Here is a 26,098-nt window from a genome sequence, read left to right as displayed (position 1 = left end):
GCACGGAAGCAAAGGTAGAAAGAGTTGAAATTCCGCGAACAAGACATAATGGGCTCTGGCACGTGGGATATGATCTCGGGTGGCGTCAAGCTTGTGGCGCACAAAGAGACTTCAAACATGTCTGCTGCCATGTAAACGCCCTTATCCTCTTTTCACCAACACGACGATCCTCAATCTTCGGCCGCATAGCGGCCACACCGCCTCCTGCTCGCCTGGACTACATTCTTACTCTCAAAAACCTGTTCGGAGTACACTCCGACTCGTCGTGTTAAAGCGTCCTCTGGATAACATCAGGCCATCATGCCACTCCCCGAAAGCGGCACTTTGTCGCTCCAATGTCCTCGCCCAGGGGAAGCCACCTACTCTAAACCGCGGCAAGCCATGCTCCTCCGCATGTCGCAAGAGACTCTCGAGGCTCTGGAGGGCTATCCCAAGCAGCCCGAGGTGGAGATCGAGCTCGGTGCGAATCCGGTGAGGTTTCATCTCTTCTCGTCGCTTTGAGATGGCCTGGCTGACTGTGTGTGCAGGGACTATACATCGGCGGCGTGTTCTTTCCCATGCGCCTGCTGAAGGAGGACTGTCCGAACGAGCTCTTCCTGCGGACAGCGCCCAATTCTAAATCTACCCACTCCAAGCCGACGACCCCGCTAAAACTCTACGCCAATGTCACGGGAAAGGGCTCTATCAATCCTCAGCTCGGGAACAAGGTCCATGAGAAGATTCGTGAGAGCACGCTCATGGCGGAGAAGCAGCGCACGGAGCGCAAGACTATCTTGCTCGAAGTCCCGCCAGATATGCCAAAACCGAAGAAGCGCAAGGAGCCACCGCAGATGCTGCGGAAGCCGCCACACCTCGTCGACGGCCACCGTAATCTGTCTGCGCCAGTCACTTCGCAGTCGACACGAGTGTCGTCTCCTGCAACGGGTGTGGCCTCTTCACGTCCCGGTCTATCTACACGCGTCGCATCTCCCCGCCCAGGCCTGTCTGCGCAGGCAGCATCTCCACGCACTGTGCCAGCTACAAGGGTCGCATCTCCCCATACTGTTCCATCGACGAGAGGAGCATCGCCACGCCCTCCGCGCGAAGATCCTCTGAAGTCTACGCGCTCACGCATCATTCATTGTGTGGCCACCAATGATCGTACATCGGATCAGATTCTCAATATGGTTGGCAAAAACTACAGTGCTGCAGCCCGAGAAGATCTTTTCCGTATCTTAGAGGAGGTGGTTCTGATTACCTTGCGCTTTTCCGAATACCCTGCTTATCGTGCACTTTATCTTCAGGTCGCGGAGCGCGCCCCACTTCCTAGGGGTGCCAATAGAAGTTCTGGTCCGACGTGGAGGCTCAAAACAACATCATGGATCGAGGTTCGGCCTTTTGACTGGGGGCGTCTTCAGACAGCCGAGCGAGAGGAGCTAGCAACCCAGGCTCGGGCTGCGTTGCGACAGTTGGATATCCCAGAAACGGACCCTCGTTGGGATCCCATGTGGCCTCGCAGCAGGGACTCCACGCCCACTGTCTACTCGCGAAATGGGTCGTCAGCCGCCACGCCGGAGGGCACGAAGCCTGAGGCGCGGATCGGCATCATGTCGAAAGACGTGAAGTCGAAGAAAATAAAGCCAGCGGACGGCGCGAAGAAGCGCACCGCGTCCAACGTGATCGTCGCGAAGGACGAGGGTGTCCGACCATCCAGAGAGGTGATGGGCAAACGCAAGGCGAAGGAGGAGAAGGCTGCCGATTCGTCGGGCTCTTCTGGGGATGCCCCTTTGGCGCGGCTTGCAGCACGTCGCTTGCCAGGTTCCGGATTCAAGGCAACGGCGGGGAGCTCGAGCGTGACTCCCCCTGCGCTGGCGTCGCCAACGGTGCCACAACCTCCGAAGAAGACCAAACTCGTCGATGTCCGGGAGGGCAAGAGAGACGCCAAGGATGCTCCCGTACCGTCAGGGTCTGCGAACCCTGGCGCGCAGAAGAAGAGGAAAGAGCCAGAGCAGGATAGAGAACGCCCCCGGGAACGTGACCGAGCACGAGAACGGGAGGCGATGCGCGAGCGAGACCGCGAAAGAGACTCGCCCGCAGTACAGGCTACTGGGAAGAAACGAAAGAAAGTTATAGATGATGACCAGGATCCTGAATACCCGGAGCGCGGCTCCGCCGTTGGCGCGATACCCAAGAAGCGCAAGACCGAGCCAAAAAGGGAAACCAAGGCTGAAAGGGGGCGAGACAAGGAGAGTGATAGAGAGAGTGCCAGAGGCAAGAACAGTGAAGCGGCATTCAAGAGGCCCGCAAAACGCGATGGTTCTCCTCTCCCTCCTCCCCGCATTAAAGTTAAGAAAGAGGCATCGCCCCTACCTCCTTTACCCCCGGCACAGTCGCTGATACCCCCATCCCGCCCTTCAACCAGCGAGAGGACAGCTCCCGTGGCGTCATCGTCGTCTCAGAAACACAGCGAGCACAAGCGTGCCCGCGGCTCCTCTAAACTCCGTCGGCGGTCGCCCATATACACCTCTTCTGAGGACGAGAGTGAAGATCCCCCGACTCTGGACAAGGCGATGCTGAAGTTCCGTCGCCTCAGCCTTCTGCGCCCGCTACCCCAAGACAGCGAGCGCCTTCAGTCGTATTATAACGAAATATACATCCGCTACATGTGGATGCACAACTTGAAGAGTCTCATGAGGGAGAGGATACGAGAATTGCTCAACGCTCTGTCAGAGAACACCGCGTCTGGTCCCGACGATAATACCGTGCCCGTGGATCCCCTTACGTCCAAGGATTTCGTGGCAGAGTTTGATCTGGTAGAGAAGGAGGTGAAGGCTGTGGAGCAGCGACTCGAGGAGCTTGCAGCCAACAAGACGCCAGCAGCGTAGACGTCAGTTATTGTGGTAGTGGCGATCAGAGGACGCTCTCGGATCAGGTTCGCGACCCTTGTTGTATTTTTAGAGATGGTGGGATTAATAGACTCGAGTCTGACGAAGATACCAGCAAGTACATACTCCATAATAACTGAAGCCTGAAGTGCCGACGTTGACATACGAACCTTGGAAGCGCGGCTGCCATGCAGAATGTAAGACCAGCACAAGTTGTGACGCAAATGCTAATGAAAATGGGCCTCTGCTTGTATTCGAAGTTAGAGCCCACTCACCCGTGAAAGCAAGCTCAAGAAATTTGTCTTGAGATCTCCAGTGGCAATGTAGGAACCTGGTGAGACAGCCTGAGGCACGCGGTCGTGGAGGCGACTTGCAGATTTCTCTTCTGAGATAACTAACCACGTTGATCTTGGGGAGGATCAATTTCGTGCGCCGACGCGCGGAAAACTGCTAAATGCTGCATGAATGTCTGCCTCAGACTCTGAGTTTCGCCATAATACATTGACAGGAAAATCCCAGACTCATCGCTCACGGCGTGTAAAACCTTGACCTTGGTCTGCAAGGATCCTGCAAAATTTGATTTAAACAACAGGGATACGAAAGATTGCACATCACTGGCAAAGATTCTAACAGTCAGAGACATTCTCATGTTGATTGCACCTAAGCTTGAGGATCCTGGCTGTAAGCGCTAGCCACACCCTATCAGGCAACTGAGTAAGAACTGCCTGAGCCGGATATCCTGAGGAACGAAGGTTGAAGCAGAGTGTCAGTCTGCCTTTGGGAGACTGGCCTGAGCGTCCGAGGACCGATACGATAGCCGAAAACCGTATACGTGGGGGGAGCGATGCAGCAGGGCAATACGTGATGACGGAAAAAAATACAACAAACTCGATCTCGCTAGCTTTTCTTTTTCTTTTTTGCCTTCTTCACCTCGGGCACATCGCTGGCAGCACCGTCCTGGCCCTGCACTGACTTTGCTTCCTTCCGTTTGCGCCTTTTCTCCTTCCTAGCGGCTTCCTCTTCCTTCACTCTCTGCTCCTTTTCCTGTGCAGCCGCTTCGTCCGCGAGCCGCCCCAGCATCTCGAACGTGTCCTCTTCCTCCTCGTCTTCCCCGTCCATAGCGATGTCTGGGGAGTCGCCGTCAACCGCAAGCGGTTCAGGCTCGTCCGCAATATTCGAGGGAGCTGCTTTCTCCCGTGACTCCGATGCAGCCGCCGTATGTACGGGAACGTGTTCGGGCGAAAATGGGTCGGGCTGGATCGACCCCACGAGCGAGAGCATCTGGTTCGCGACGGTCAACCTGTAGTGGATGAGCACCGTCAAAATATACGAAAATTGAGACAGAGGACGCACCCAACGACCGTGAACTCCAGAGATCCATCCTCTCCTCCTAGCTTGGCACCGGTAATTTTGTGCACCCATCGCCCGCCCCGATCCACGCCTGCCGCCTTCTCATCGTCTGCGCCCATCTTTGGCGTACCGTCCGCATCATTCTCCGCCGCGACCTCGGGTCCAAACTCGGGGTCGTTTTCTGCGGGGCCGTACTCGAACTCCCATTCGTCCGTGGATATATGATGGCGCGGTATCGACGCGTTGAACGTGCGGTGTATGAGCAGCGAGACGTGGTCCGGCGAGCACAGATTCACCTTCCCCACTGTACGTGGCATGGATGAGTACAGCACGCCGTCAGAGCAAGCAGCCAGCGTGAGCGCGCACCGAGCTTCATGCCCACGCGCGGGCTCCAGACCGTCGCGTCGAACCCGACGCGGCAGTTTGCGAACGGGCAGTCCGCCTTGATCGTCGCCGTCCTGTCGAGGAACCGCAGGCTGTCGTGCGCGAGCACGACGCCGTGCAACGCGGGGATGTACCTATCAGCCGCAGGGAGAGCGCCTCCGCGATCAGTTCGCCGGGGCCTGCGCACGGAGGAGGGGGAAGCGGCGCGTACCTCATGAGCATCGAGTCGAGCAGCTCCTCGACGCCCCTTGCGAGGTTGCTGGCGAACACGGGGGGCACGGAGACCGCGAGCGACGCCTGCACGACGCGGAACTCGCCGTCCACGTCTGCGCGCGCCTTGCCCTTTCCCTTGTGCGCGTGCGTGTGCATGTGTTCCGCGCCCGCCCTGTGTTTGTCCTTGTCCTTCTTCGCCTTCTTCGCGGGTGTCGGGGGCACCTCGTCCGCGCCGATTTCGGCGAGGGCGTGCTTGCGCTTTTTTGCCTTTTTGTCGTGCGGCTGCGACATAAGTGAGGAAGTGAGTGAGCAGGGGCGAGTTCCTGCCCAGAGTAACTAGTGTAGAAATACTGGACGAGACAGATATCAGAATGCCGTTCTTCATGCAATGACGGTGTCGCGAGAGGAAATTTTGACGGTGGGCACGTGCCGTGCCCGCGCGCGTCTCCTCTGCGTCCACGGCCAGCATCCTGCGCTCGCTCATCGTGCGCCGGTGCTCCCATGGTCAGTACTCGTGTCTCTCCCAATGATGCTAAACCAGGCGCTGACGGTGTGCACGGCAGTCGTCCCCCAAAATTATTGTGCAGATAGCGATCGCGGGCGCGCAGATCCTGGGAAAGGCGTTCGTCGCAGCGGGCAGGCAGGCGATCCAAAGTGCGTCCACCCCCCGCACTTCACACATGACGCCCGGGGCGTACTGACCGCTGCTGCGCGGCACGCCAGACGCGAAGCACCGACCACAGGCCGCGCTCGGGGGCGACGCCGCGGGCGTGCAGAACGCGACCTCGGGTTCGCACACGGACCGCCTCACGCGCGAGCACCGCATGGCGCTCGACGAGGCGCGCCTTATCCTCAACGTGAAGAAGGACGACCCCGCGGAGCTGCTGCACCAGGTGCGTCACGCCCCGCCCTGTCCCGCCCCTTCCTCCCCGGTGTTTTCTCCTGCGTGCTGACGCGTGCGTGCTAGCGCTACGAGCACCTCTTCAGGGCGAACTCGCCCCCGCCCCTCCCGCCAAAACCCCCAGGCTCGGGCACGGGTCGCGCACAGCCCGGGCCCGCGCACTCGCATTATCTCCAGTCCAAGGTCGTCCGCGCGCTGCAGCGGCTGCAGGCAGAGGCGAGCACGGGGGAGCACCCCACGCCCCCACCCCCACCACCGCCGTCGTCGAACCCTCCGCCGCCGCCGCCATCATAGCTAGGGCAGCCGTGGTCCGGCTGCGAGAGCCGGTGCATCTTATTTAGTCGTATAGAGCTAATCTCATTGTATTGTTGCACGCCATCCCCACTTCGCTGGATCACACCGAGTAATTGCAGAGGTGGTACACGCAAGCAGCAAGTAGATCGATTGAAGGGATAACTGGTGTGTGACGTAAAATTGTACAGCAGATGCTCTACTGCGGCTCTACTCTCCCTACTGCAGCGACACACCGCATACAGCTACCCGCAGGGTGGTGGATGAGACCCAGACAAACGAGCCCTAAAGCTCTAGGTGACGCACAGGAAGGCTGAAATCGGCAGCGCAGCACCAAGACATCTAGACAAGCCGTGCGGCGTGCGCGTACACGCATATAAAGGCAGGATCTGCACATTGACAACGAAGATCCGCAGGCGCATACACTATGCCGCCAAAATGCCGCAGTAATTAGAATCGGAACCGCGACATCGGTTTGACGAAATGGAATGCGGGCGCACGCGGGGCGGATACGTTGTTTCTCTTCCGAGTTTTGACCAGAGCGCCTCGAATGCCTAGTGAGGATGGGTCGATGTACGCACCGGCAGCGGCCCTGAGGTGACGGTTGTGTTGTTCTGGATTGAGTGCAACGATGCGGCCCTCCTGGGTCGGAATGTTGACGCTCTTGCGCCTTGAGGGGGCCACGACTTCTTAATACGCGGTGGTACGTATCGGGAGTGGGGACGATTATGACGTGCATACACCGGCGTCAAACTAGTCGAGAAACCGACCGCACATGAGATCGAGGAGCATCGCGAGCGATGATACTGTACAGCCGCAGAGATCCTAGAGAGCAACAGGACGTGATGCATGTCGCCAGAACACGCAACGGCGAAAGCAGCAGTTGCAGATGAGACAGATGCGAGAAATTGAATTGCGATAAAAGACGCACGTATGATCCGGATGGCGAGATAGAACACCTGGAAGTATGGCATGGTCGAGCAAGTAGAGTTATCACGAAGCTGAGATCCAAGGCGCGTTTAGCAGTCCGCGTCCTAGCGTTGCTGTGTGTCAAGTGATGCGGATAAGCTCACTCCGAGGATCGTGAGGAGTTGAGCGCATCTGAATGGGTCGTGTGAGCAGAGCGGGGACCACGCTGGGTACAGAAGACGCGATATGCGAGAGCGAGGGTTCGGCTGGCAGCCAGAGAGTAACAATGCAGCCATCCAGCAGCGTGTTGGAATGGCTGGAGGATCCGCGTCGGTCCCGGCGGCCGAAGCAGGTGTAGATCTGCGGCAATGTGCGTGGACGAGTGAGGATTCGGCGAAGAGCCCCGTGGCGGGGAAAGATAAGTGGAGTGAGCACGGGAACTGGGGCGTCTGCGCGAGAAGGACGTCTAGCGAGGCCTGGCAGCACAAGAATCGATGGCGGAGGCGATGGAATGATTGATTCTGAGAATGAAAAGAGTCGGCCGGGGCCGAGAAATGCGCGGGCGGCGGGTGGCGGTACCGGAGCGGAGTTTGGTTGATGGCTGGATTTGGTCAGCAGACGGTGCGGCGGTGAACGCATCGCAGTCGTTTTCTCCTCTTTTTCGGTCGTCTGTCTCCCCTTCCCTTCCCTTGACCTCTCCACATCCTCTCACCATCCACCATCGAAGGGACGCGCCCCGCGCGGCCCACGCAACAGTGTCGGGCAATCTCCACACCCACAGCTCAACTCCAGCCAGCAGCACTCAGTCTCGCCCCCGGGCAGAGGAGAGGCGGCCATTCCTCCTCTTCCTCACCATGGTCTTCGGCGGCTTGACCGCCATGGTCTTCCGCTCCAGCCACACCGCCATCAACATGGGTCTCCTCCTCCGCAAGCTCGACTTGCGCTCCATGTTCTTCGCCACCGTGTTTACCATCATCCTGCTGGTCCTGGGTGCGTCATATTCTATTATTCATCTTCTTCGGTCCCCCCCTTCCCCACCATTTCCTTGCATTATCACCTGCTCTCTTCCGTTGTTTCACTTTGCCTACTCCGTGCGTCCCGTATACTAATATCCCCGCCAGCCTGTCTCACGAATCCATCGGAAACGTCATTTCGTACCTATCTCACCGAGCAGTCCTTCCGCCAGCATCTCAGCCGCCTCGACGACAACGCACAGGACGAACACGCGGAGAGGGAGGACTCCGGTGTGCACTACAGTCTCGCCCGTCGAACCCATCCGGCTTCTCACAAACCCGGCTCTCACTCTGACACCAACTCGCCGTTTCACTTCGTCAAGCGCGCCTCGGTCTCCCTGCGCACCCCCAAGCACGTCTTCCGCAGCTTCGGGATCCTCACCATCGCCGCGGTCTCTCCCCCTGCTCGCTCGCAGCCCCACATCTTGCGGAATGAGGGCCTCGGGCCGATGGTGTCTGACTCATGGTTTATTGGCATATTCGGCAAGTGGTGGCGCGGCGGCACTATCCCGCCCCGGTGCAACGACGCCCTCGACCACATCAAGGACGCAGAGCGGTGCAGCTCCGGTATCCTCGATCTCAAGGCGCTTGATAGTCTCCAGGGGTACGATGGTGAGCGCCTCACGATGAAGCAATACTCGGACACTCAATAGTGCTCTATCCCAGGTCTTCCGTTCTCTACCCCCTCCCTACGTGCACTGCCGAATAGCCAAGATGTGTCCCAGAAATCTAGAGGCTCGGAACGATCTGCACAGCGCGCGACAAATAACGCCCCTCGGAGTACGACGCCCCCACCACTCCCCAAGTCGGCCTCACTCCCTCTGCACGCACCCCGAGTTCCCGTCGCGACACCTCCGAAGAACGAGCGCGGCGCGAGCCAGCGCATGGGCCCGGCTCCATCGCAGACACAGGCGCCCAGTAAAGCCGAACACAGCGCGCCACACCCCGCGGCCTTCCCGCCCCCGTCCACCTCGTACTTTGACCAGTCCCCGATGATCGCTGACATCGTCCGGCAGATATCGCACTCGAACGCTGCCGTGCACGACCTGCGCACACAGCTGACGGACTTCCGCGCCGCGTCATCCGAGTCGCGCGCGGCGATCCAGGGCGACCTCGAGGCGCACCGCGAACGTAAGCGCGCAGAGGACGCTTCGCGCGTCGAGCTCAAGGCGCGCACGAAGACGCTCGAGGACTCGAAGCGCGCGACGGAGAGCAGCAAGCGCGATGCGGAGAAGCGGCTCAGGGCGGCTGAGGGCCTGCGCGATAACGCGAGCCAACGCATCGAACGGCTCGACAAGGAGATCGGCGCGCTGCAGGGCCGCATGAGGGAGGACGAGCAGGCGGCGGTGCGCTGCACGGAGGAGAGCGACGCGGCGGAGCGCGAGATGACGCAGCAGGTGGAGCTGAAGAAAAAAGAAATCAACGTGGCGGAGGATGTGATCGCCGCGCTCAACGCGCGCGCGAAGGAGCTGGAGGAGCGCATTGTCGAGGAGGAGAAGCGGCTGCAGCGCGCGAGGGAGCAGGCGGAGATGCGGAAGCAGGATCGCTCATTCTTTCCTCTTCATGTGGTCGGCACTGCCAGTGTTGACCCGTCGTCGGGCCCGTGGTCGCCCATCGCGCCGTATGATCAGTCTTACACGCAAGATCCACATACTCACATCAATACTGACTTCTCGGAACACATTGACGTGTTCCCCCCGTCCTTGCAAGTGCCGCCTCCAAGTCGCCGGTCGTCGGGTTCGGGGAGACACAAGGACTTTTCGGTCTCGCCCAGACCGAGGCATTTGTCCCTCGGGGGCATCTCCAACTTCCGCGAACATGTTCACCCTGTTGTGTCAGAAGATAGCGGCAGCCAGGTCTTTTTGCGCCCACCAACGTTCCCTATCCCCCTTTCCTCTGCACAGTCGCACTCCACACGCTTCTCCCCTTTTAGCGACAACGACGTCGACGTCGGTGGCGTTTTATCTCCCAGAAGCACCTCGCTGATCTCGACAAGCCTGATCAGCTCCCTGGAGGGTGGCGGTGGCGCAGAGGAGGCGGTGTCGCGATCGTTCGAGACCGAGGGCGACGCAGTCGTGCCGCCCGACTGGCGCAAGCGCTACCCTCCCCCGCTGCCCATACAGGTCCCCAGCGTGTTTACCACGTCCCCCACGTCGATCACCTGCCCCTCGTTCGACGGCGTCGACAAGGAGGACCCCTTCGAGATCCGCCCGCCGCCGCCCCTGCGCCACCGCCTGACCACCGATGCGATGGACATGCAGCGCGCGCTTTTCCCCCCGCCATCTCGCACGACGTCCGACCCGCCGCCACTCACGCGCGCGCGCTCACGCGAGGCGGACGACAAGGCTGGCGGGGCGCACCGCCGCTGGTTCTCCGCGGACCCGAAGGAGAAGGAGCGGGAGAGGGAGAAGAAGGGGCTCAACCCAGAGGCGAAGGTCTTCCGCCTGGCGAAGAAGTCGCTCCCCTCCTCTCTCGTCACGCCGCCGCCACTCGCGTTCAACCCGCTCGCGCCGTCGCAGCAGCAGCAGCACGCGTCCGCCGCGTCGACGCTCAGCCTCCCGAGCATGCTCGCGCCGCCGCCCGCGGAGCCGAGCGCGCTCCTCTCGTCCATCTCGATGCGTGCGTTCGCGCCCTCGCCCGCGGAGCGCGAGGCGCTCCAGCGCGCGCTCGGTGGCTCGTCGAGCGGCAGCCTCGAGCGCCTCCCCACCCTCAGCGAGGTCGCCATCGCGAGCATGCCGCCGTCGCCGTCGCACGTGCAGGCGATCGCCGCGCAACACCACCCGGGCGGCAGGACGCTCCTGCCCCCCGGCCTCTCCTGGCTCCAGCTGCCGCGGATGCGCAAGCACAAGTTCAGCCCGTGGGAGGACGCGGACGAGGTGCCGACCGAGGCGGGGGCGGGCGGTACGAGCAATGCGAGCCAGTAGTTGCTGTTGTGCGTCGTGCGGTGTCGTGGTGCGATCTAGGTGCTCTGGGAGCAGGCTATGTAATTTTGTTGTTGTGGGACGGCGGTAAAGTAAAGTGTACTGGGGGAGATCTAAACCAGTTGGCGGGCGGGTTCTGCGCAGATTATAACATGCAGTAACGAATGTTGAAATGACAACGCGGTGCTCTTCGGCATCTCAGCTGCAGGGGGTGTGTATGAAGCGGAGTGTTTTTTATAGACGTGTTGCTATACATATTGCCTTCCCCATTCGACGGCGTGCCAGGAAGTAGGCCCTTCGTAGCCATATGGCCTCCCGGGCACTTGTCGGCATGGGGCCCCATTCGCGCAGAATACTTGGTGTGGCCATGAGGCCATCACCGAGGAGGTGAAGAGACTCATGGGACGATTCCCAGACGGAAGGGAACGGCCACTCAGTGGTTTACAAATACACCACTGTGGGTAATGAAAGCGGCGTTGATTGTCGCGCACCGTTCACACAGCACACCGTGTACACTGAAGCAAACCTCGTCACTGTATTCGTATCGGTGCGTCACTAGCGGAAAAGCAGGGGAACCTGAACGTATGGAAGGGTATCACGGAATAAATACTTGCGGCGAGACCTGTCGCGACATAGTGCATTCAGCAAAGGAGGCGGAATAGCGCGCTGCTCGCAAACAGGCGCAGCATCGACGGACACGTACCAAGCGACTGTGAAAGCACAAGCGAGCGTGATGTGCAACGAATCCACCCAACAGACAACACGAGAGACAATCTTTCTGAATGAGTTTCAATCACGTCCCCCAGGCGGTCATGCGCTGGAGGACTCACCTGTTTGCGGGGTATACAAAAACATGAGAATGGACAAGGACTGCCGATGTCCCGATGAGGTGAAGGTAGATTGTATAGGATAAGCGTGAAGATGCACTGCGGTATCACCGGACGCAGCACAGTGGAAACTGCCAAATGGCTTATCAGGAAGACTAACTCTACCTGATAGCGCAGCAGGACTTTCAAGGATCCAACGCTGGCAATCTGGGGACTAGAGCAACCAGATAGGGTGAACGGCGCAAAGCGCTATATGGACGGGTCGAGGATTCCTCGCACGTCTACAGGAAGTGCGCCGAGATCGGTAAGGAAGGGACAGAGGTCGGTGAGCTCAGTATCATGGGGGTCATTGAACCACGACGAGATAGGCACAGCGTTGTATGGATGGAAGATGTAAGACGCGGGTGAGTTGTCGAGAATGATCGTATCGCCTATGGGTCGACCCAATTGTGATAGATCCTGCACAGATGGACGTTAGTGAACGATGGTAGAAGCTGAAGCGGAAGGAATTCACTGACCTTGACATAGTTACCTCGATGGTTGTAGCAACTTTCCCGAAACAACCGATGTGCGACGGATCGGTGCGGGTCTAGTCTATCCAATACTGGATCCGCGTACTACATGATATTGTCATGAACACATGCGATAGATGATGACGCATCTGAAGCACTAACCTTGCTCAGACTTGCCGTAAAAACTACTACCTCGTATATCTCCCCCATCTTCTGAAGGAAGCCGTCGACCCCAGGCCGCTTTAGTACATAGAAGTTATGCCAAAAGGACTCAATCTCCACTGGAACAACATAATCGGGTGATGGCACCGCCTGTCAGAATATCACGATAAACGAAACTCCGGAGGTAACACATGCACCGACTCACCTTCAGACTACTATGTACAAGAGTCTCGTCAAGATCAACCACAAGGCACTTGCGCCCCAAATGTTCCAGAGCAATGGGGGGCAAGAGAGGCATCTTCTTCCCATCCTATTGTGTATGAATATGGGCGAGCAGCTCCGCAACGTATTAGCAACATCAACTCACAGGGCCAATAGGGATACCGGCTCCTCCCTGACGGATGAGCCTCTGCTCCTCATCATCAAACTCTTCCACGTGTATGAGATCCTGTGATACTTCATCCTCCGACATCGAGCTGTCCGATTCGTCACCAGAGTCTTTCACATGTGGGTGGAGTTCGTGTGTTACATCGTGTCCTGTAGATCCTGGAGGCTGCACCGCACCGGACGTGAGACCATCTGTTTCTGAGTGAGGAAGAAGTTGCTTTGGCGCTATAACAACGTCCGAAGTCTCCACCGGAGTAGGAGGGACGACATTTTCGGGCGGTGACACTATGAAAGTCTGTGAATACTGTACTGCGACAAACGATATGCAACCCTACCTGTAGTAGACGTGGAAGACTCGCGCGACGGCTGTACATCCGTTATGGCCTGTTTCTCCTTGGTGTACGAGCCATCCTCGTCTGAAACGTCTACATCTTCGTGGTTCGACCTACCTATGCACGGAATACAGAAATGCAGCAAACGAGTAATGAATGATGGTTTTGATTTCTTCGGCTTCTTCTTACGACGGTCCGAGGGTCGTACAGTGGTGCTGGTCACCGTGTGAGTGCCCTCGGACGCCGACTTCTCGCCTCGGTGGCGCTTGCCCATTGGCTTGGTGAACGTCGCGGTGTAAGATGCGCGCTCCTCCTTCTCAGATGTGTCTGGTGCCAGCCCAGTAGAAGAAGGCCCCCGCCTTATGCCGCTGCATGCCTGGTCTGCAGCCGAAACAGTGTCCGGGGTAGAAGCGCGTACGGGGAGCCGTCGTCCCGAACCACTGGCAGCAGCCTGCGTGCTCTGCGCGCCGCTCGCTGGTGAACTCGCGAAGACGTCCTCTGCGCGCTGGCTCTGCTCGGCACGGTCCTCGGCGACGGTGTCGACTGGCTGAACGCTGACCTGGGTGGCGTCCATGTCTGTGTCCGTGTCCGAGGTCTGTTCACGCGTAACTAGTGAGCTTCCTGAATTTTTTTGTACATCCGATACGACGATCGTAATACCTGAATGGTGTTCGACGTTGAGGAGGCCATGCGAACGACTCAGAGCCTGCGGAGGGGGTGAAGAGAGAGAGGAGGGGACGAAGACGATGTGGTGGTCATCCAAGATGTCCCCGAGTCGAACTTTGCTTCCAGTTCATAGGGTCTCTCACTGATCAACCAAATGAAGTTCTAGGCCTTCACACGCAAATCTAGTTATCTCATTACTATGGGTGGAAAGTGGAGAACATAGAGACGATAGCCGCAAATTTCTTCTACGTGGTTCCGCTCCAACTGTCTGGTATAATGACGGGCGTAACCTAACATACGGTGCCAATACGTACGCGTGAAGAGGGAGACTTCGCAAATACCATCTGCCACGTCAAAAAAAGCTCCGCGATCGGCCAAAACGCCAAGCTGCGGGTCATGCTGCCTGCCCTCAATAAGGTGGTCCGTGCGCACATCCCTCGCCTATATAGTCCAACCCTCTTCAACGGATTCCGTATTCTTGTGCTCGGGCACGTACTGTCGCCAGTGAGGTTATACCGAGGCACAGTCTTTTGCTGATTGCAAATTACACATCCGAACACGTCTGTTAGCTTCGGCTTCCAGCAATTTTTGGACAACTTACTCCCTGTGATGACACTTGGTGTTTGAGGGTTTTATGGCGGGTGGATGTGGTGGCTAGTGTACTGTGCATGTGTAGAATACCAAAAAAATTGATTTGTTCAGTGGTATCTTTTGGTGTTGGAAAGTTTTCTGAGTCCGAACTGATAATTGACTTGAATTGTGTTGTGAGTGTTGAGTTTCTTGCCTTTTAACCAGTAGAACCTTGTATTGCAATGGCCCTGATAACAATATCTGGGTACCCCTCTTCAGGTAAAACTCGACGTGTTGAACAGCTTCGAGAACAGCTGGAATCGCGTTTGCAGGATCCGATATATGCAGGCCCGAAGCTGAAGGTCTCTGTCCTTTCGGATGATGTGCTAAACATTGGGAGACATGTATACAACGGTACGCCTTGGAGACCCTCACCGTGCTACGACAACCCATATGTTTTGTAGATAGTAGGACAGAAAAATCCGCTCGCGCGGCCCTCTTCGCCGCAATGCAGCGACAGATGGGTCAGGACACCATCCTCATAGTCGATTCATTGAACTACATCAAGGGATTCCGCTACCAGATGTACTGCGCCGCGCGCGAGCAGAAAGTGCGAGTGTGCACTGTATGTCCTCCGTTTTTTCCAGCCAGAGGGTGTGATGCAACGTACCACGAAGTAGATGTACGTCGTGGCCCCACCCGAGCTTTGCACCAAGTGGAACGCCGCGCGGCCGGAAGGAGAGCAGTATGCACCTGAAACGTGAGTCCGCGACATCATGAGAGGGAGGGAGATAGGCTGACGAGCATGCGTATGCTAGGCTGGAGAACCTCCTGAAACGATACGAAGAGCCCTCATCGATGGTCCGATGGGACTCCCCGCTCTTCACCGTACTATGGACAGACGCCGACGTGCCTGCTGACAATATCTGGAAGGCAGTGATGGAGGGAGCAGTGAAGCCACCCAACGCAGGTACCCAAGCGGTACGTCTTCACGCGTCCTACCTCGTCCCAACTCGCTCATCTACCCTCCTCCCGCCAGGTCCCGAAAGCGCCCACCGACGCCCTGCGCGCGCTAGAAAGCACGACCACCAGTGTAGTAGCGGCTATCATGGCGGAGCAGAGTAGCGGTAGCACAGGCGGCACCATAGTACTCTCGCTGAGCACCTCGCTGAAGCCGCGCGTCACGCTCCCGCCGCGCAGCGTGACGCTGTCCGAGCTGCAGCGGCTGAAGCGTCAGTTCGTGACGGTACACAAGAAAGCGATCACGCTCGGGACGACGGAGAAGGGCGCGGTGGATTGGAGCGAGGAGAGCGTGGCAGAAAATTTTGCGGCGTATATCGAGGCGAACTTGAGACCGTGACGACGACGGCTCAGGCGCTGTACTGAAGTACCGTGTAATTTATTTTTCTCCCTCGACGGTGCATTGTACGTATATGAAGAGCGGCCACTTCTATTTTCCTATGATAACTCGAATCTATTTTCCTATGATAATTACTACGGGTGGCCTGGATCTTCGGAAGAGCCGTTTGTACGAGCGGCCCTTATGCTCAAAGCGTGGGAAAATCGTGTTTGTAGGGTGAAATATTATACACGCCTGCGTCTGAAACGGTTGTGGCTCGCCGTAGCTTTCCGTTCGTTTGTCCTCAGAAAAAACATAGAGAGCTATATTGTGAGGAACGGCAGGTGAGCTCGAAGCTACTGATGTCTGGAATGACTCTTGGCAGATTTGTCACTCATACGAGGATCCCTGGGAAGCTATTTAGTATTGCCCTGAGTCACATAGACTCCCGAAAGACTACATTCGTCTTGCGCCTCTCGTCCCGTTGAATGAACCCACCACATATCCTCATTGCGCGCAACTCCCGGGGCCTAAATACCGCGAACCCGTCCGCGTCCCTCAGTTCCCCCACCGAGACTCACGCCGCGGCGGCGGGTATATTCAGGTCTGCCGGCTCCCCCCCATGGTACCTCCAGGAGTGTGAGTCCGACGAGATGGTCTCCTCTCTCAGCAATGACGGCGACTATGATGACCCCATCGAGCTCGATGGAACCTTCACCAAAAATGCACCTTTCCCCGGCACCGTCAAGATCATCGTAGAGAGCACCACCTTCTGGTGAGTTCTGTGCCTCTCGGCTCCGTACTGAATTCTTCGCTCATCATCCCATCCTTTGTCCATACTAGGGCGCACAAAGAAGTGCTCTATTTCGCCTCGTCCTTCTTCCAGGCGGCGCTTAGTGGCCAGTGGGCTGAGACAGGCCGTCCCTTGTCCATGTCCTCTGTTATAACCATCTCGCAGCCTCCTTCCGTACCCGGGTGTTCCAAGGCAGGGGGTCCTCCGGCGGAGATGACTTTCGCCCCCGTGGACCCTGATTTGGATCCAGAAGAAGGTGGCCTTGGACTTGACATTGACCCCGATGCCAAGAGAGACTCTAGCGGGTGCGAGGATAACATAGATGAGAATGCTCACATTACAAAGGTACGAGCTAGAGAGCGCAGTCTGAATAAGCTCGAGAGCACGAGCCCAACCACCGTGAACGTCGACAAGGGCACGCAAAGAGCACCTGACAACGACGGCGAAGTGGGGATACCCGTACAGAAAGATGGATTATTATTAAAGGACAAGAGAAAGCCCGACGCGATCATCATTTTGAAAGAGGAGAAGGTGAGTCTCGCACTGGGGGTGTAGACAAATAATGTCTTACAGCAAGACCAGGCTAGCACATTTCATGACTTCCTTAAATTCGTATATCCACAGTGCGTCATCTCTTCCACTGTATCTGCTTGTGCTCACACCGTGCAGCCTCGTGTGCACGATCACCTGGAACAACGTCGAGGGGCTGATGAACATTTCGCATAAGCTGCATGTCGGCGCGCTTGAGCGCGAGTGCCTTACGTTCCTTCTCACACATGCAGCCGGGCGGCCTCTCAAGGCGATGCGCATCGCGGAGCTATTCGGTGAGGAGGAGCTCTATCGCGAGTCCTCGCGCTTCGTACTCGATAATCCTGGTGGCTGGTCCGAGGAAGAGCTCAGCACTCTCAGCCAAGAGACCCTCCTGAAGCTGGAGAAACGGTGTGTGGCCATGTTCATTTCCCCAAATGGGCGAGCGTCACATTTGCTTCATAGCCGGACGTGGTTCCTGGAGCGCGTCCTGAAGCTCGGCCTCGTCCAGGTAGCGAAAGAGTACCAGTGTGTGAGGCTTAGGTCCCTCGTGTCTCACTCCTGGTATTCATCGCCGGTCTAGTGTTCAACATGCCCGGACCCCGCTAACTGTGCACGCCTGCTCGAGGAAAAATGGAGGCTAGCTTATCAAGCCGTCTTCCGCTTCGGCAAGTACAATCATCACCCCGCCTCAACGCGTCTCATCTATCCGTGTGCAACAGGTCCCTGCCAACCTTCAATGGTTTTCCGCTACCTGCGAACCATGGAAGGCATCAGTCCGCCGCTCTCCCTCACTCACCTCAGCTGCCAAGCGACCGCGAAGGCGTTCATCACTGCACGTAAGTTAGTTCATGTCATCCATCCATAGCCTACATCTATGCCTATATGTCCGTCAGTGTTTGACAGGATGTTCTCACTCGGTGTGTGGGGTAGTGGTACCGACACTGCTCCGCTGGGCGCGCGAGTTGCTGCAGTCGCTGGAGTGTCGACTGGTCTTCGACGCCATTTCTTGTATTGCACACTCAAAGCCGAGCCGACTACGCGCGGTAAGCGGTCTCGCGAGTTGTCGTAGGCACTATTGCTGTATTCAGTAGGACTGTCGCAGCGGCAAACACACTAATTCACGCCATTCGGTAGGAATGGTGCGAATTTGTGTGTGTTTGCCCCCGCGACAGTACTGAAAACAGCAATATCTATATCATATCTCTTGTACCCAAAGATTGCAAATCCACTTGTTCTGAAGTCACACCATGCGTTCGGGCCTGACGAAAGAGACGGGTTACTCCAGAGTAAGGTTAGGTAGGGAATAAGTAATGCACTCGGGCACGATGAGATACGTATGTATAAAGTGGCAGGGTATATCTAATGAGGTTATATACGCATGCAACGTGGTAGTCATACAAAAGTGCCAGGAGGGGCAGGACGAAAAAAAGCTGAAGGAGAGACATATATTCGAATGAAGGATAAATGAATGCAGGGGGATATGAACAAACAACGGGATGGGGGATATATGGACAAGCACCGCCAAAGATCCAAGGGTATCCACCTCCATGACGAAACCGAAATAATCAAGAATAAGACGAATGCGTTATTGCGTTATTGCGTTATTGCATTATTGCGTTGGTCCTGAATGCTCAAAGACCATGGGAGCATTCTCAATGAGCCACTCGACAGAGAGGGCCTTGCCAGCCATATCGACGAACTCAGCATTAGGGTCGCGCGAGCGCATGAGGGTGGCTAATCATCAATATTAGTGAGACGAACAGGCTACCCGATGATAAAACACGTACGTCCAAATACGACCCCCAGATTCCTGGCGTGCATGAGGTTTTGGTCGCTTCTCTCGCTGATCCTGTACAATTACATGTCACTGTGAGTAGCCAGTCAATTGTGCAGTAGACCCCGAACTAACCTATGCAAGTGGAGCATCAGAGCACGTGTGGTGTGGTAATGCTCTTTCGGTAATTTGTGCACAAGCTTGGTAAGTGCCTCACTTTTCACAGCAGAATCCTTGATGTTGGAAGCGGCAATGAATTCATCATGTAATGCGTATGTTAGAAGAGGGTCTGGCAGCGCCCGGAAGTATGACTTGAGCACGGAAGTGACGCTGCAGATGTCGTTGAATTTCTCCGTATTGCGCAGGTCGAAAGACCGGTAATTTGCGCTATTGAAGAGCTGAGTGATTACTTTCGATTGGCCTGAGCCGCCCGTCTTGCGGTATATGCCCTCATAATCCAGTGCTAGCGAACAATTCAACATAAGAGCACTAAAGCTGTTGAGGATGATCGAAACTCACCCAATGCATCAACGGCATCAATACACTTTTCGACGATGACCGGAATGGACCGCGGGTCTTCCCGCGAATCAAACCGTACTTGCTCGATGAGGTCACGTCCGAAGATCGAAGGGTCTGAACAGCACGACGTCAGGATCAACAGCGATCCACCAACGGGAGCAGTACGTACGAAGTGGAGCCGCGTTATCCTCACGTGCGACCCTCTGCTGCGAACATGGAGCTACTTGATGGATGCAACGTGTATGGACTGCAATGTTGCAACCTATAACGCACAAGATAGGCGGGGGCTTCGATAAGAACAGTGTGCTGTACTTACTCGAACAGCGCAGCTGTGAACCCCACATCTTGTCGCTACAATGGTCACACCGTCCAAGGCGTAGAACGCTGATTTGCTGGAAGACATGCTCCTTACGGCCCATCGGCTTGTGAGGGTCAGGCCAGGCCACAGCGACATTATCCTTCGGTGTCTTGGAACCCGGCCACTTAATGAATCTGGTCGGCTTTACCTGGGGACTCTCCATGATATCTGGTTTCGAGATCTTAACAAATCTCGATTCGGATGATTCTTCGGTCAGTGACGAGACAGACGCCGAAAAATCTGCCAGATTCTTCGGTTTGATGTAGTCGATGCTGTCTTGAAGAGCGTGGCCAGGTTTGGCGTAATCAATTCCGGCAGCCTCCAGACCACGGACGTACTGCGAATTCAACTGCGCCAGCTCCTCATTACGGGCATTCAGCATGGTGGTCTCCTCCAGGAACGCATCTCGAGAGGCCTTCAGTTCGGCAAGCTCTCGTGTCAAAGCCTCACGTTGTTCCGTCAGAGGGAGGAGCTCAAGCTTGTACTGAGTCTTGATGTTGTCGAACCGCATTGACAACGCCCGGGTCATGGAAGCAGGCGAACCGTCTTCGGCACCAACGACAGTGGTGGAACTAAATACGAAAAGTTAGCCAGGCAGGTATGAATAGGCCTGTGGCATGCACTCGCCTCCTTGATGCGGAGAGCTGTTCTACCTCTGCCAACGTCATGTCCCGTTCAACCTTCAGCTGGGAAAGAGACTTCTCCAAGGTGGAAAGATTGTCGTTCAGTTCCCGAGACAACTGTTTCTGCACCTCATGGCGTTTTGACTCCCCAGAGATCGCGGATAGTCGCACTGCTTGCCCTGACAGTAAGACCCTGAGACGGGTAACTTCTGCCTCTGCATCCCGCCGAGCTTTAAGCTCACGGTCATACTCGGTTTGTGCAACGGTCAATCCGTCAATATACTGTTTACTTGCTCTCTGTGAGAAGATACAGTAAAAATTCAGATTTGCAGATAGGGCTACAGACAAGACCCGAACAAACCTTTGCACCGTCAAGTTTTTGTTTGAGATCATTGTACTCTTCCGCACGCTGTTCCAACAATGCAAACATAGTCTGTACTAGATCAACAGGCAGTGTCACATGAGTCTCTTTGCGTGAGGCAGCGGTCGACAACACATCCTGTAGCTGCCGTTTAACCACACTTGCAGAGTCAGCGCGCAACAGCTTCGAGGTCAGGTTGTCGGGAGATGTGACGGTAATGTGCGCAGCGTCACGTGACTCGATGGTTGCAGTGCGCGAGGAGTGGGTACTAATCTTCCGCGGCCTTGATTTGACGTCCAAGGAGCGGCGACCGTCCAGATGGCCAGACTGAGTAGATGACGGCCCCTCGACTAATGCTCGACGATCCTCCAGAACACGCGGGGATTGGGGTCGACTATCTGTGCCCATCCCCACAGAATCTACATTCGTTGATAGCTTGGGAAACGCACGATCCTTGGCCAGCGATGGTGTAGGGCTTCCGCTTCTCTCGTGAGCTAGACTTGGTTGCCGACTCAAGCCATTTCGGATTGGTTCTACACGTTTGACAGGGGTTTCGTCGGTATCAGGAGACTTCATTATGCCGTCACTCGTCGGTGTTGACGCAAAAATGGAACTAGGCGAGGGAAGTATGGACGGAGATCTCGAGATTGAGTTTACGCTGCCATCCTCGTTCGCCTCCTTGAGCTGGTCGAGCTTGAGCACATTCCCCCCCACAGACTTCAACAAGTCAGAGAAGTCTGTTCCTCCCATAGAAATTCTGATCGGCGGCAGCGCAGGTGCGATGAAAGTCGCATGCGACGTCCGCTCCACAGGAGATGACTCGGGAGATTCTACGATACCCTCTCCACTGTCGGTGTGACCTGCATCCGACGAGTTACGACTCATATCCATTGTGTCCAGTCGTAGAGGAGGTGGACGAGCAATACTTCCCCGGTGCGGCAGACCCTTGGGCGGTAGGGCCGGTGGGAGCGCGTCCACATTAGGCTCTTCCATGTCTCTGCTCTCCTCTGATTCTGTGTCTGTGCCACTCTCAATGCCGTGAGGGACGTCCACATGGTGAGAAGGAGACATCGGGGAAGATGAGGCAGGCGGCAGCTCAAGCTCCATGCCAATCGTGCCGGACGAAGACCTGCTATTTCGCAGAGTATGTACTGAAGGTGTAGGACTCGCCTGCGGCCTGTCTACCGACGACTCCTGGGCACGAGCGACGTTGCCATCTGCCAAATGAAGACTGGGTGGTCTACGCTCGTCCTTACGCCGGCCGTCACCAAACGAAGGACCTGCATCATGAGAGCGCGTGGTATCTCCAGCCGCAAGACGGGCTTGCTGTTCCGAGTGGCTTCCGGGGCGCGAAGGTAAGTGATCCAAGCCAGATCCCGGTCTTGAGAGGGAATGAACGGCTTGATTAAGCTGCTGCTTATTCTCCGACAACGGACTGCCAGATGAGCCTGAGCGGGCGCGTCCCAACAACTGTGGGTTGAGATTATACGTGGCCGGGGCGGGCGGGACCGATAAGGAATAGGCAGGTGCTGTCTGCTCTGCAGAGGTGTGCTCATGAAGAGTAGATGTGGACCGAGGGAAGTCGCGTCCATGCGTCGATGAAACCGCGGGGGCTGTACTACTGCTAGAGGATGATGGCTGAGTTTGCGCATTGGCGAAGGATCGGGCGACCGCGGGATTGATGGAACTGCGCTTGTCTCTGCGGGCCTGATCTCTGTCGGGCAAACTTAAACCTCTGGAATTCGGGCTAGCGCGACTCATACTGGCAGCAGCTTTTAAAGAATGGGAACTGTGACTTGGACGAAGTTGCAGATTCGACGGCCTTACGCTTCCATCAAAGCTCTTCCTCGTTAGGAGCGACTTCTCCGCACCAGAGGAAGGAACACCGAGAGAGTCCATACGTGGTACCGGAGAATGAGATCTGACATTCTCGGAGAACGAATTCTTACGCGAACTCGAGTTCGATGCAGGGATAGCTTTGGGCTGACAAATAGAGACGGTCAATGATCCAGTGTCGGGGAGAGGGGTCGATCTCTGCGGTTGCGGTGGGGAACTTGGGGTAGCGGAAATGGAAGGGATGGAGGATACTGGCACCGAAGGCTGACGGGGAACGTGATCGCTACCACCATGAACGCCGTCCCCACGGTCCGGGATAGAGGATGCTCTGTGCGCACTAGGGGCGGACTTCGTAGCACGGATTGGACCAGGACGGTGATGTGTGCCGTTCGGATCAGCGCGAGAGTGCGCATGCGATAACGGACGAGGTGAATCCGGAGAGGAATGATGGTCCAGCGGAGGCGACAATCGGGCTGGGGCCTGTCAATGCGAATTACCATTCGCCATCAGTATCACTGATGCGCAACATACCACAGCACACAACACAGAACATATAAAAGAGACTCACTCCTATCACTTCCCGTGCCTTTGCTGCATCTTCGCGAGAACTGGCGGAACCTCCGTCGACAGTTCCTGCGACCGCTCCAGCCTGCTCCCTTGCCCTTTCCCTCTCCTTCTCTTCCTCCCTCTCGCGCTGGCGCTGCGCGTGACGTCTGGACCGTGCCACCCGCTCACTATGGCAGTCCATGCAATAGATTCCTTGGCTGGTCTTGGCAAACATGAGCTCATCTATCCGGTTCTTGCACACTTTACACTTGAAACAGTGGGCATGGTACGAATCATCGCCGGCCATAATCGCCTCATCCAGGATCGGCAACTTGCAGATACTGCAACAATAGGAGCAATTCTCGCATACTGGTGAGCCATCCGACAGAAGGAGCAAATTGGTGTCGGCCGTAACTTGGTTCCCGCACTTGGCGCACATGAAGCAGTCTACGTGGAAGAACGACTGGCTGAACGAGCAGGCATGTCAGTAATTTCCGGTGAGCGATTTAGTAGGGTGGGATTTTAAGGCGTTATTACAGTTGCTTCCAGTAACTACGACCACGACGTTGTGTATGGAGATCCACTTCCTCGTTAGGGAGTGATATCGTCCCAGTACTGAACAACTTCAATACCGAAGCTAAGAACACTCTCATCTAAACCTATACGGAAGTCGAAGCAGCATCTTACACCGCGTATGACAGCGCCAAACGCGTAATAACACGGACGAAGTCATACGAGCTGCAGCGACAGCGCACCACACACGACCGTTCGGGAGATTCATATCTGCGCTAACTTCATATCAAGAAAACTCACCCAAAGGCTACCACTACACCTCCGACTTCTGTTATTACCGATTTCTTGCATCCTGGACATAGTCTACTCTCGTTCAAGAGCGGGGAATCCGGCTGCGCGGAAATACCGCGAGACCCGAGGTTTGAAACGTCTGACATCGGTGCAGAGTTGTAGGGCAGAGCGGCCAGCATCGCACGGCGAAGTGACGGAAACTAGAGAATAGTACACGAAATATAGACTGGGATAGTGTGCGAGAGACCGAAGATGGACCAGCAGCCGGCGCGCCCTGCGCCCTGTGCGCGAGAGATGAGGGGGGGAAGACAGAGGAAAGACAGAAAACAAACCGAGGGAAGAGACCGAGAAGAAATAAAGGCAGAGGACTTTCCGGAGCCTCCAGGTGTCTGAGGGAGTTGAGAGCAACGAGCGGGGGTGATTGCACTGCAACCACTTACCCGTGACCGAGCCCAGGCACGTGCTATGGATCTCAGATCCCGTCTTCTTCTACATTCCCTTTTATATCCTTCGTTCCTGACCGTCGGACCCGTCGTGCCCTCTCCGAAACATTACTTAGACTAAGATACTAATAGACCACTCGTCGTGCTCTGCCTCACTGGGATTGGCATTTCAGATCTGTGTCATATTCTTCCATGTACGTATACTTTTCTACTGCGATAACTCATCAGATATTTCCAGTCGAAAGTCTGGTGTCTGGACCGCAAGAACTCATCACGAAAGTGCGCTGAGTCCTGACTACCCGTATTAAAAATGCACTACGAGTCGACCACGCAGTACCGCAGACTCCGCTTGTCGCGAGGTATGGGACTTCATCAGCGCCGCAGCATTGTCGTCATGGTGTCGGCTCTGCCCATGGAAGTACCACATACCAGGTGCGTACTTATGTGTAATGGCCTTCAAACGCGGTCAAATATGTGTGGTACACGGTTGATCTTGTAGTTATTCTCTTTGTTTCTGTAGGCTGTGAGGGCGTGAACATTGGCTCCACCCCCAATTTTTCATGTGAAGGAGATTCGCGGTATGTGTTCATGATTCAGTGGTGAGAATCTAGACGCCGTGCAAAAAATAACTCACTTGGATAGGTGCGAGCTTTTGATACATGTGCATATGGGGATTCAGGCTATCGTCGTTTCGACGGTGATGCTACTGTTCTCACCTGCATTGGCTGAAACACTCGATTTGTGCCCTCTTTTTGAGCTCTCATGTTCGTCGTTGCAGTGAGTGAATTTCATAAGCATCATACGCATGTTCACCATGCCTTTGCCATGCTTCAGTCTGTTTGATACGTGTCGGTGTGAAGTTGATCCGAGCACATCATGGCACTGTATAGTACTCCTTGGCGGCGCAAGGCCGCTGACCCCGGCTCAGCTCTCTCACGCCTGCACAAGATAAGTTTCTGAAGGGGCCACGGTACATCTGATAGCTCCGTCTCTTCATCCGTTATATTTTGCTGCATCCCTGACTGGCCGTTCCAACTTCCAACCGCAGCCCCACCCCCACCCCCGGGCCAATTCATGCCAGCACTGCATAACTCGACCAGCGCTCCCACCGCGGCGCCTTTTCATGTCCCTTGACCGCCCGAATCTGCCATGTTCAGCCGTGCCCCTTGACGAGTCTCCGTCTCTGGAGCAGTATCCTGGACGAGTTGGTTTGCCTATAGACTCAGCTGGGTTTGGCTTGCGAGTATGCTCCGGCGACTCCTCTGATACTTAGCTACGAGTTGCCTTGGACTACGCCGCAGTGCAATCTCACCCGCTTCGCTGTCAATGAAACCGCGTCCCTGAGGCGGCGACATCGACTCTCCGGTGGATGAAATGGGGGTGCCCCATCACCACAAACAGGCGCGATCATATCTCCACTGAATTCACATCACGAATCCGGGAAGGCACCCATAGGACCTTCGGACATTTCAGGCGCTGCTTCCTCATCAAAGGGGCGAACGAGGACTTCTTCTTGCCCTGGCGAACCACTTCCCCGCGTGGCACTTCGCAATAGGCCACCTCGCATAAAAATCGGGCTGAATTCATGTGACTGCAATATATATATCCTAGTCTCATATATATCAGTTCGTCGACGCGTTCGTGCTATTCGTGACGGTAGGGAGGTATACGCTAATGCCGGATGGCGTGTACTAGCAACGGCAAGTGAAAAAGGTAAGCCGAAGCGAACGAGAATAGGAATGAATAAGTGCCAGAAACGGACGACCGTTGGGATCCAGCGCGGCGGGTTGATTATACGCGTGCGTATGGGGTGTCGAAGAAGCGAAACATACATATAAAGGAAGGGAGACGAAAGCTACCAGCAAATAT

The 26,098-nt window shown here is 56.1% G+C and overlaps 9 protein-coding genes across 9 annotated transcripts; 6 read left to right on the top strand and 3 right to left on the bottom strand.

Moving 5' to 3' along the window:
* Window positions 1-300: 300 nt before the first annotated feature.
* On the top strand, window positions 301-2,864 carry SCP_0304340 (predicted protein; the record flags this gene model as incomplete). Its single annotated transcript, XM_027755827.1, has 3 exons — window positions 301-471; window positions 528-1,223; window positions 1,284-2,864. 3 exons carry the CDS (start codon window positions 301-303, stop codon window positions 2,862-2,864), a joined length of 2,448 nt encoding a protein of 815 aa, XP_027611628.1.
* Window positions 2,865-3,761: 897 nt separating this feature from the next.
* SCP_0304330 (hypothetical protein) lies at window positions 3,762-5,102 on the bottom strand (the record flags this gene model as incomplete). The annotated part of the gene is made up of 4 exons (XM_027755826.1): window positions 3,762-4,164; window positions 4,218-4,518; window positions 4,581-4,732; window positions 4,810-5,102. The coding sequence occupies 4 exons, from the start codon at window positions 5,100-5,102 to the stop codon at window positions 3,762-3,764; spliced, it is 1,149 nt and encodes a 382-aa protein (XP_027611627.1).
* A 210-nt stretch (window positions 5,103-5,312) lies between these two features.
* Window positions 5,313-6,006, top strand: SCP_0304320 (Mitochondrial import inner membrane translocase subunit tim16; the record flags this gene model as incomplete). Its single annotated transcript, XM_027755825.1, has 4 exons — window positions 5,313-5,315; window positions 5,375-5,465; window positions 5,535-5,704; window positions 5,779-6,006. The coding sequence occupies 4 exons, from the start codon at window positions 5,313-5,315 to the stop codon at window positions 6,004-6,006; spliced, it is 492 nt and encodes a 163-aa protein (XP_027611626.1).
* A 1,433-nt stretch (window positions 6,007-7,439) lies between these two features.
* SCP_0304310 (hypothetical protein) lies at window positions 7,440-10,849 on the top strand (the record flags this gene model as incomplete). The annotated part of the gene is made up of 3 exons (XM_027755824.1): window positions 7,440-7,902; window positions 8,034-8,537; window positions 8,592-10,849. 3 exons carry the CDS (start codon window positions 7,440-7,442, stop codon window positions 10,847-10,849), a joined length of 3,225 nt encoding a protein of 1,074 aa, XP_027611625.1.
* A 1,073-nt stretch (window positions 10,850-11,922) lies between these two features.
* Window positions 11,923-13,756, bottom strand: SCP_0304300 (Uncharacterized protein; the record flags this gene model as incomplete). The annotated part of the gene is made up of 7 exons (XM_027755823.1): window positions 11,923-12,132; window positions 12,192-12,290; window positions 12,348-12,497; window positions 12,553-12,657; window positions 12,715-13,019; window positions 13,070-13,661; window positions 13,727-13,756. 7 exons carry the CDS (start codon window positions 13,754-13,756, stop codon window positions 11,923-11,925), a joined length of 1,491 nt encoding a protein of 496 aa, XP_027611624.1.
* Window positions 13,757-14,810: 1,054 nt separating this feature from the next.
* On the top strand, window positions 14,811-15,662 carry SCP_0304290 (Protein kti12; the record flags this gene model as incomplete). The annotated part of the gene is made up of 4 exons (XM_027755822.1): window positions 14,811-14,927; window positions 14,983-15,062; window positions 15,121-15,283; window positions 15,342-15,662. 4 exons carry the CDS (start codon window positions 14,811-14,813, stop codon window positions 15,660-15,662), a joined length of 681 nt encoding a protein of 226 aa, XP_027611623.1.
* A 467-nt stretch (window positions 15,663-16,129) lies between these two features.
* On the top strand, window positions 16,130-18,034 carry SCP_0304280 (hypothetical protein; the record flags this gene model as incomplete). Its single annotated transcript, XM_027755821.1, has 8 exons — window positions 16,130-16,416; window positions 16,485-16,965; window positions 17,017-17,057; window positions 17,104-17,373; window positions 17,428-17,494; window positions 17,546-17,630; window positions 17,685-17,801; window positions 17,859-18,034. 8 exons carry the CDS (start codon window positions 16,130-16,132, stop codon window positions 18,032-18,034), a joined length of 1,524 nt encoding a protein of 507 aa, XP_027611622.1.
* Window positions 18,035-18,574: 540 nt separating this feature from the next.
* Window positions 18,575-23,965, bottom strand: SCP_0304270 (RhoGAP-domain-containing protein; the record flags this gene model as incomplete). Its single annotated transcript, XM_027755820.1, has 10 exons — window positions 18,575-18,699; window positions 18,753-18,814; window positions 18,875-19,202; window positions 19,259-19,372; window positions 19,428-19,520; window positions 19,575-20,188; window positions 20,244-20,536; window positions 20,601-22,916; window positions 23,005-23,449; window positions 23,796-23,965. The coding sequence occupies 10 exons, from the start codon at window positions 23,963-23,965 to the stop codon at window positions 18,575-18,577; spliced, it is 4,560 nt and encodes a 1,519-aa protein (XP_027611621.1).
* A 286-nt stretch (window positions 23,966-24,251) lies between these two features.
* SCP_0304260 (hypothetical protein) lies at window positions 24,252-25,181 on the top strand (the record flags this gene model as incomplete). Its single annotated transcript, XM_027755819.1, has 7 exons — window positions 24,252-24,308; window positions 24,362-24,423; window positions 24,468-24,508; window positions 24,572-24,661; window positions 24,750-24,807; window positions 24,872-25,006; window positions 25,064-25,181. The coding sequence occupies 7 exons, from the start codon at window positions 24,252-24,254 to the stop codon at window positions 25,179-25,181; spliced, it is 561 nt and encodes a 186-aa protein (XP_027611620.1).
* Between the last annotated feature and the right edge of the window lie 917 nt (window positions 25,182-26,098).

This window comes from Sparassis crispa (assembly GCF_003851025.1).
Source record: "Sparassis crispa DNA, contig_000002F, whole genome shotgun sequence".
NCBI lineage: Eukaryota > Fungi > Basidiomycota > Agaricomycetes > Polyporales > Sparassidaceae > Sparassis > Sparassis crispa.
This window is presented reverse-complemented; position numbering and strand designations above follow the sequence as displayed.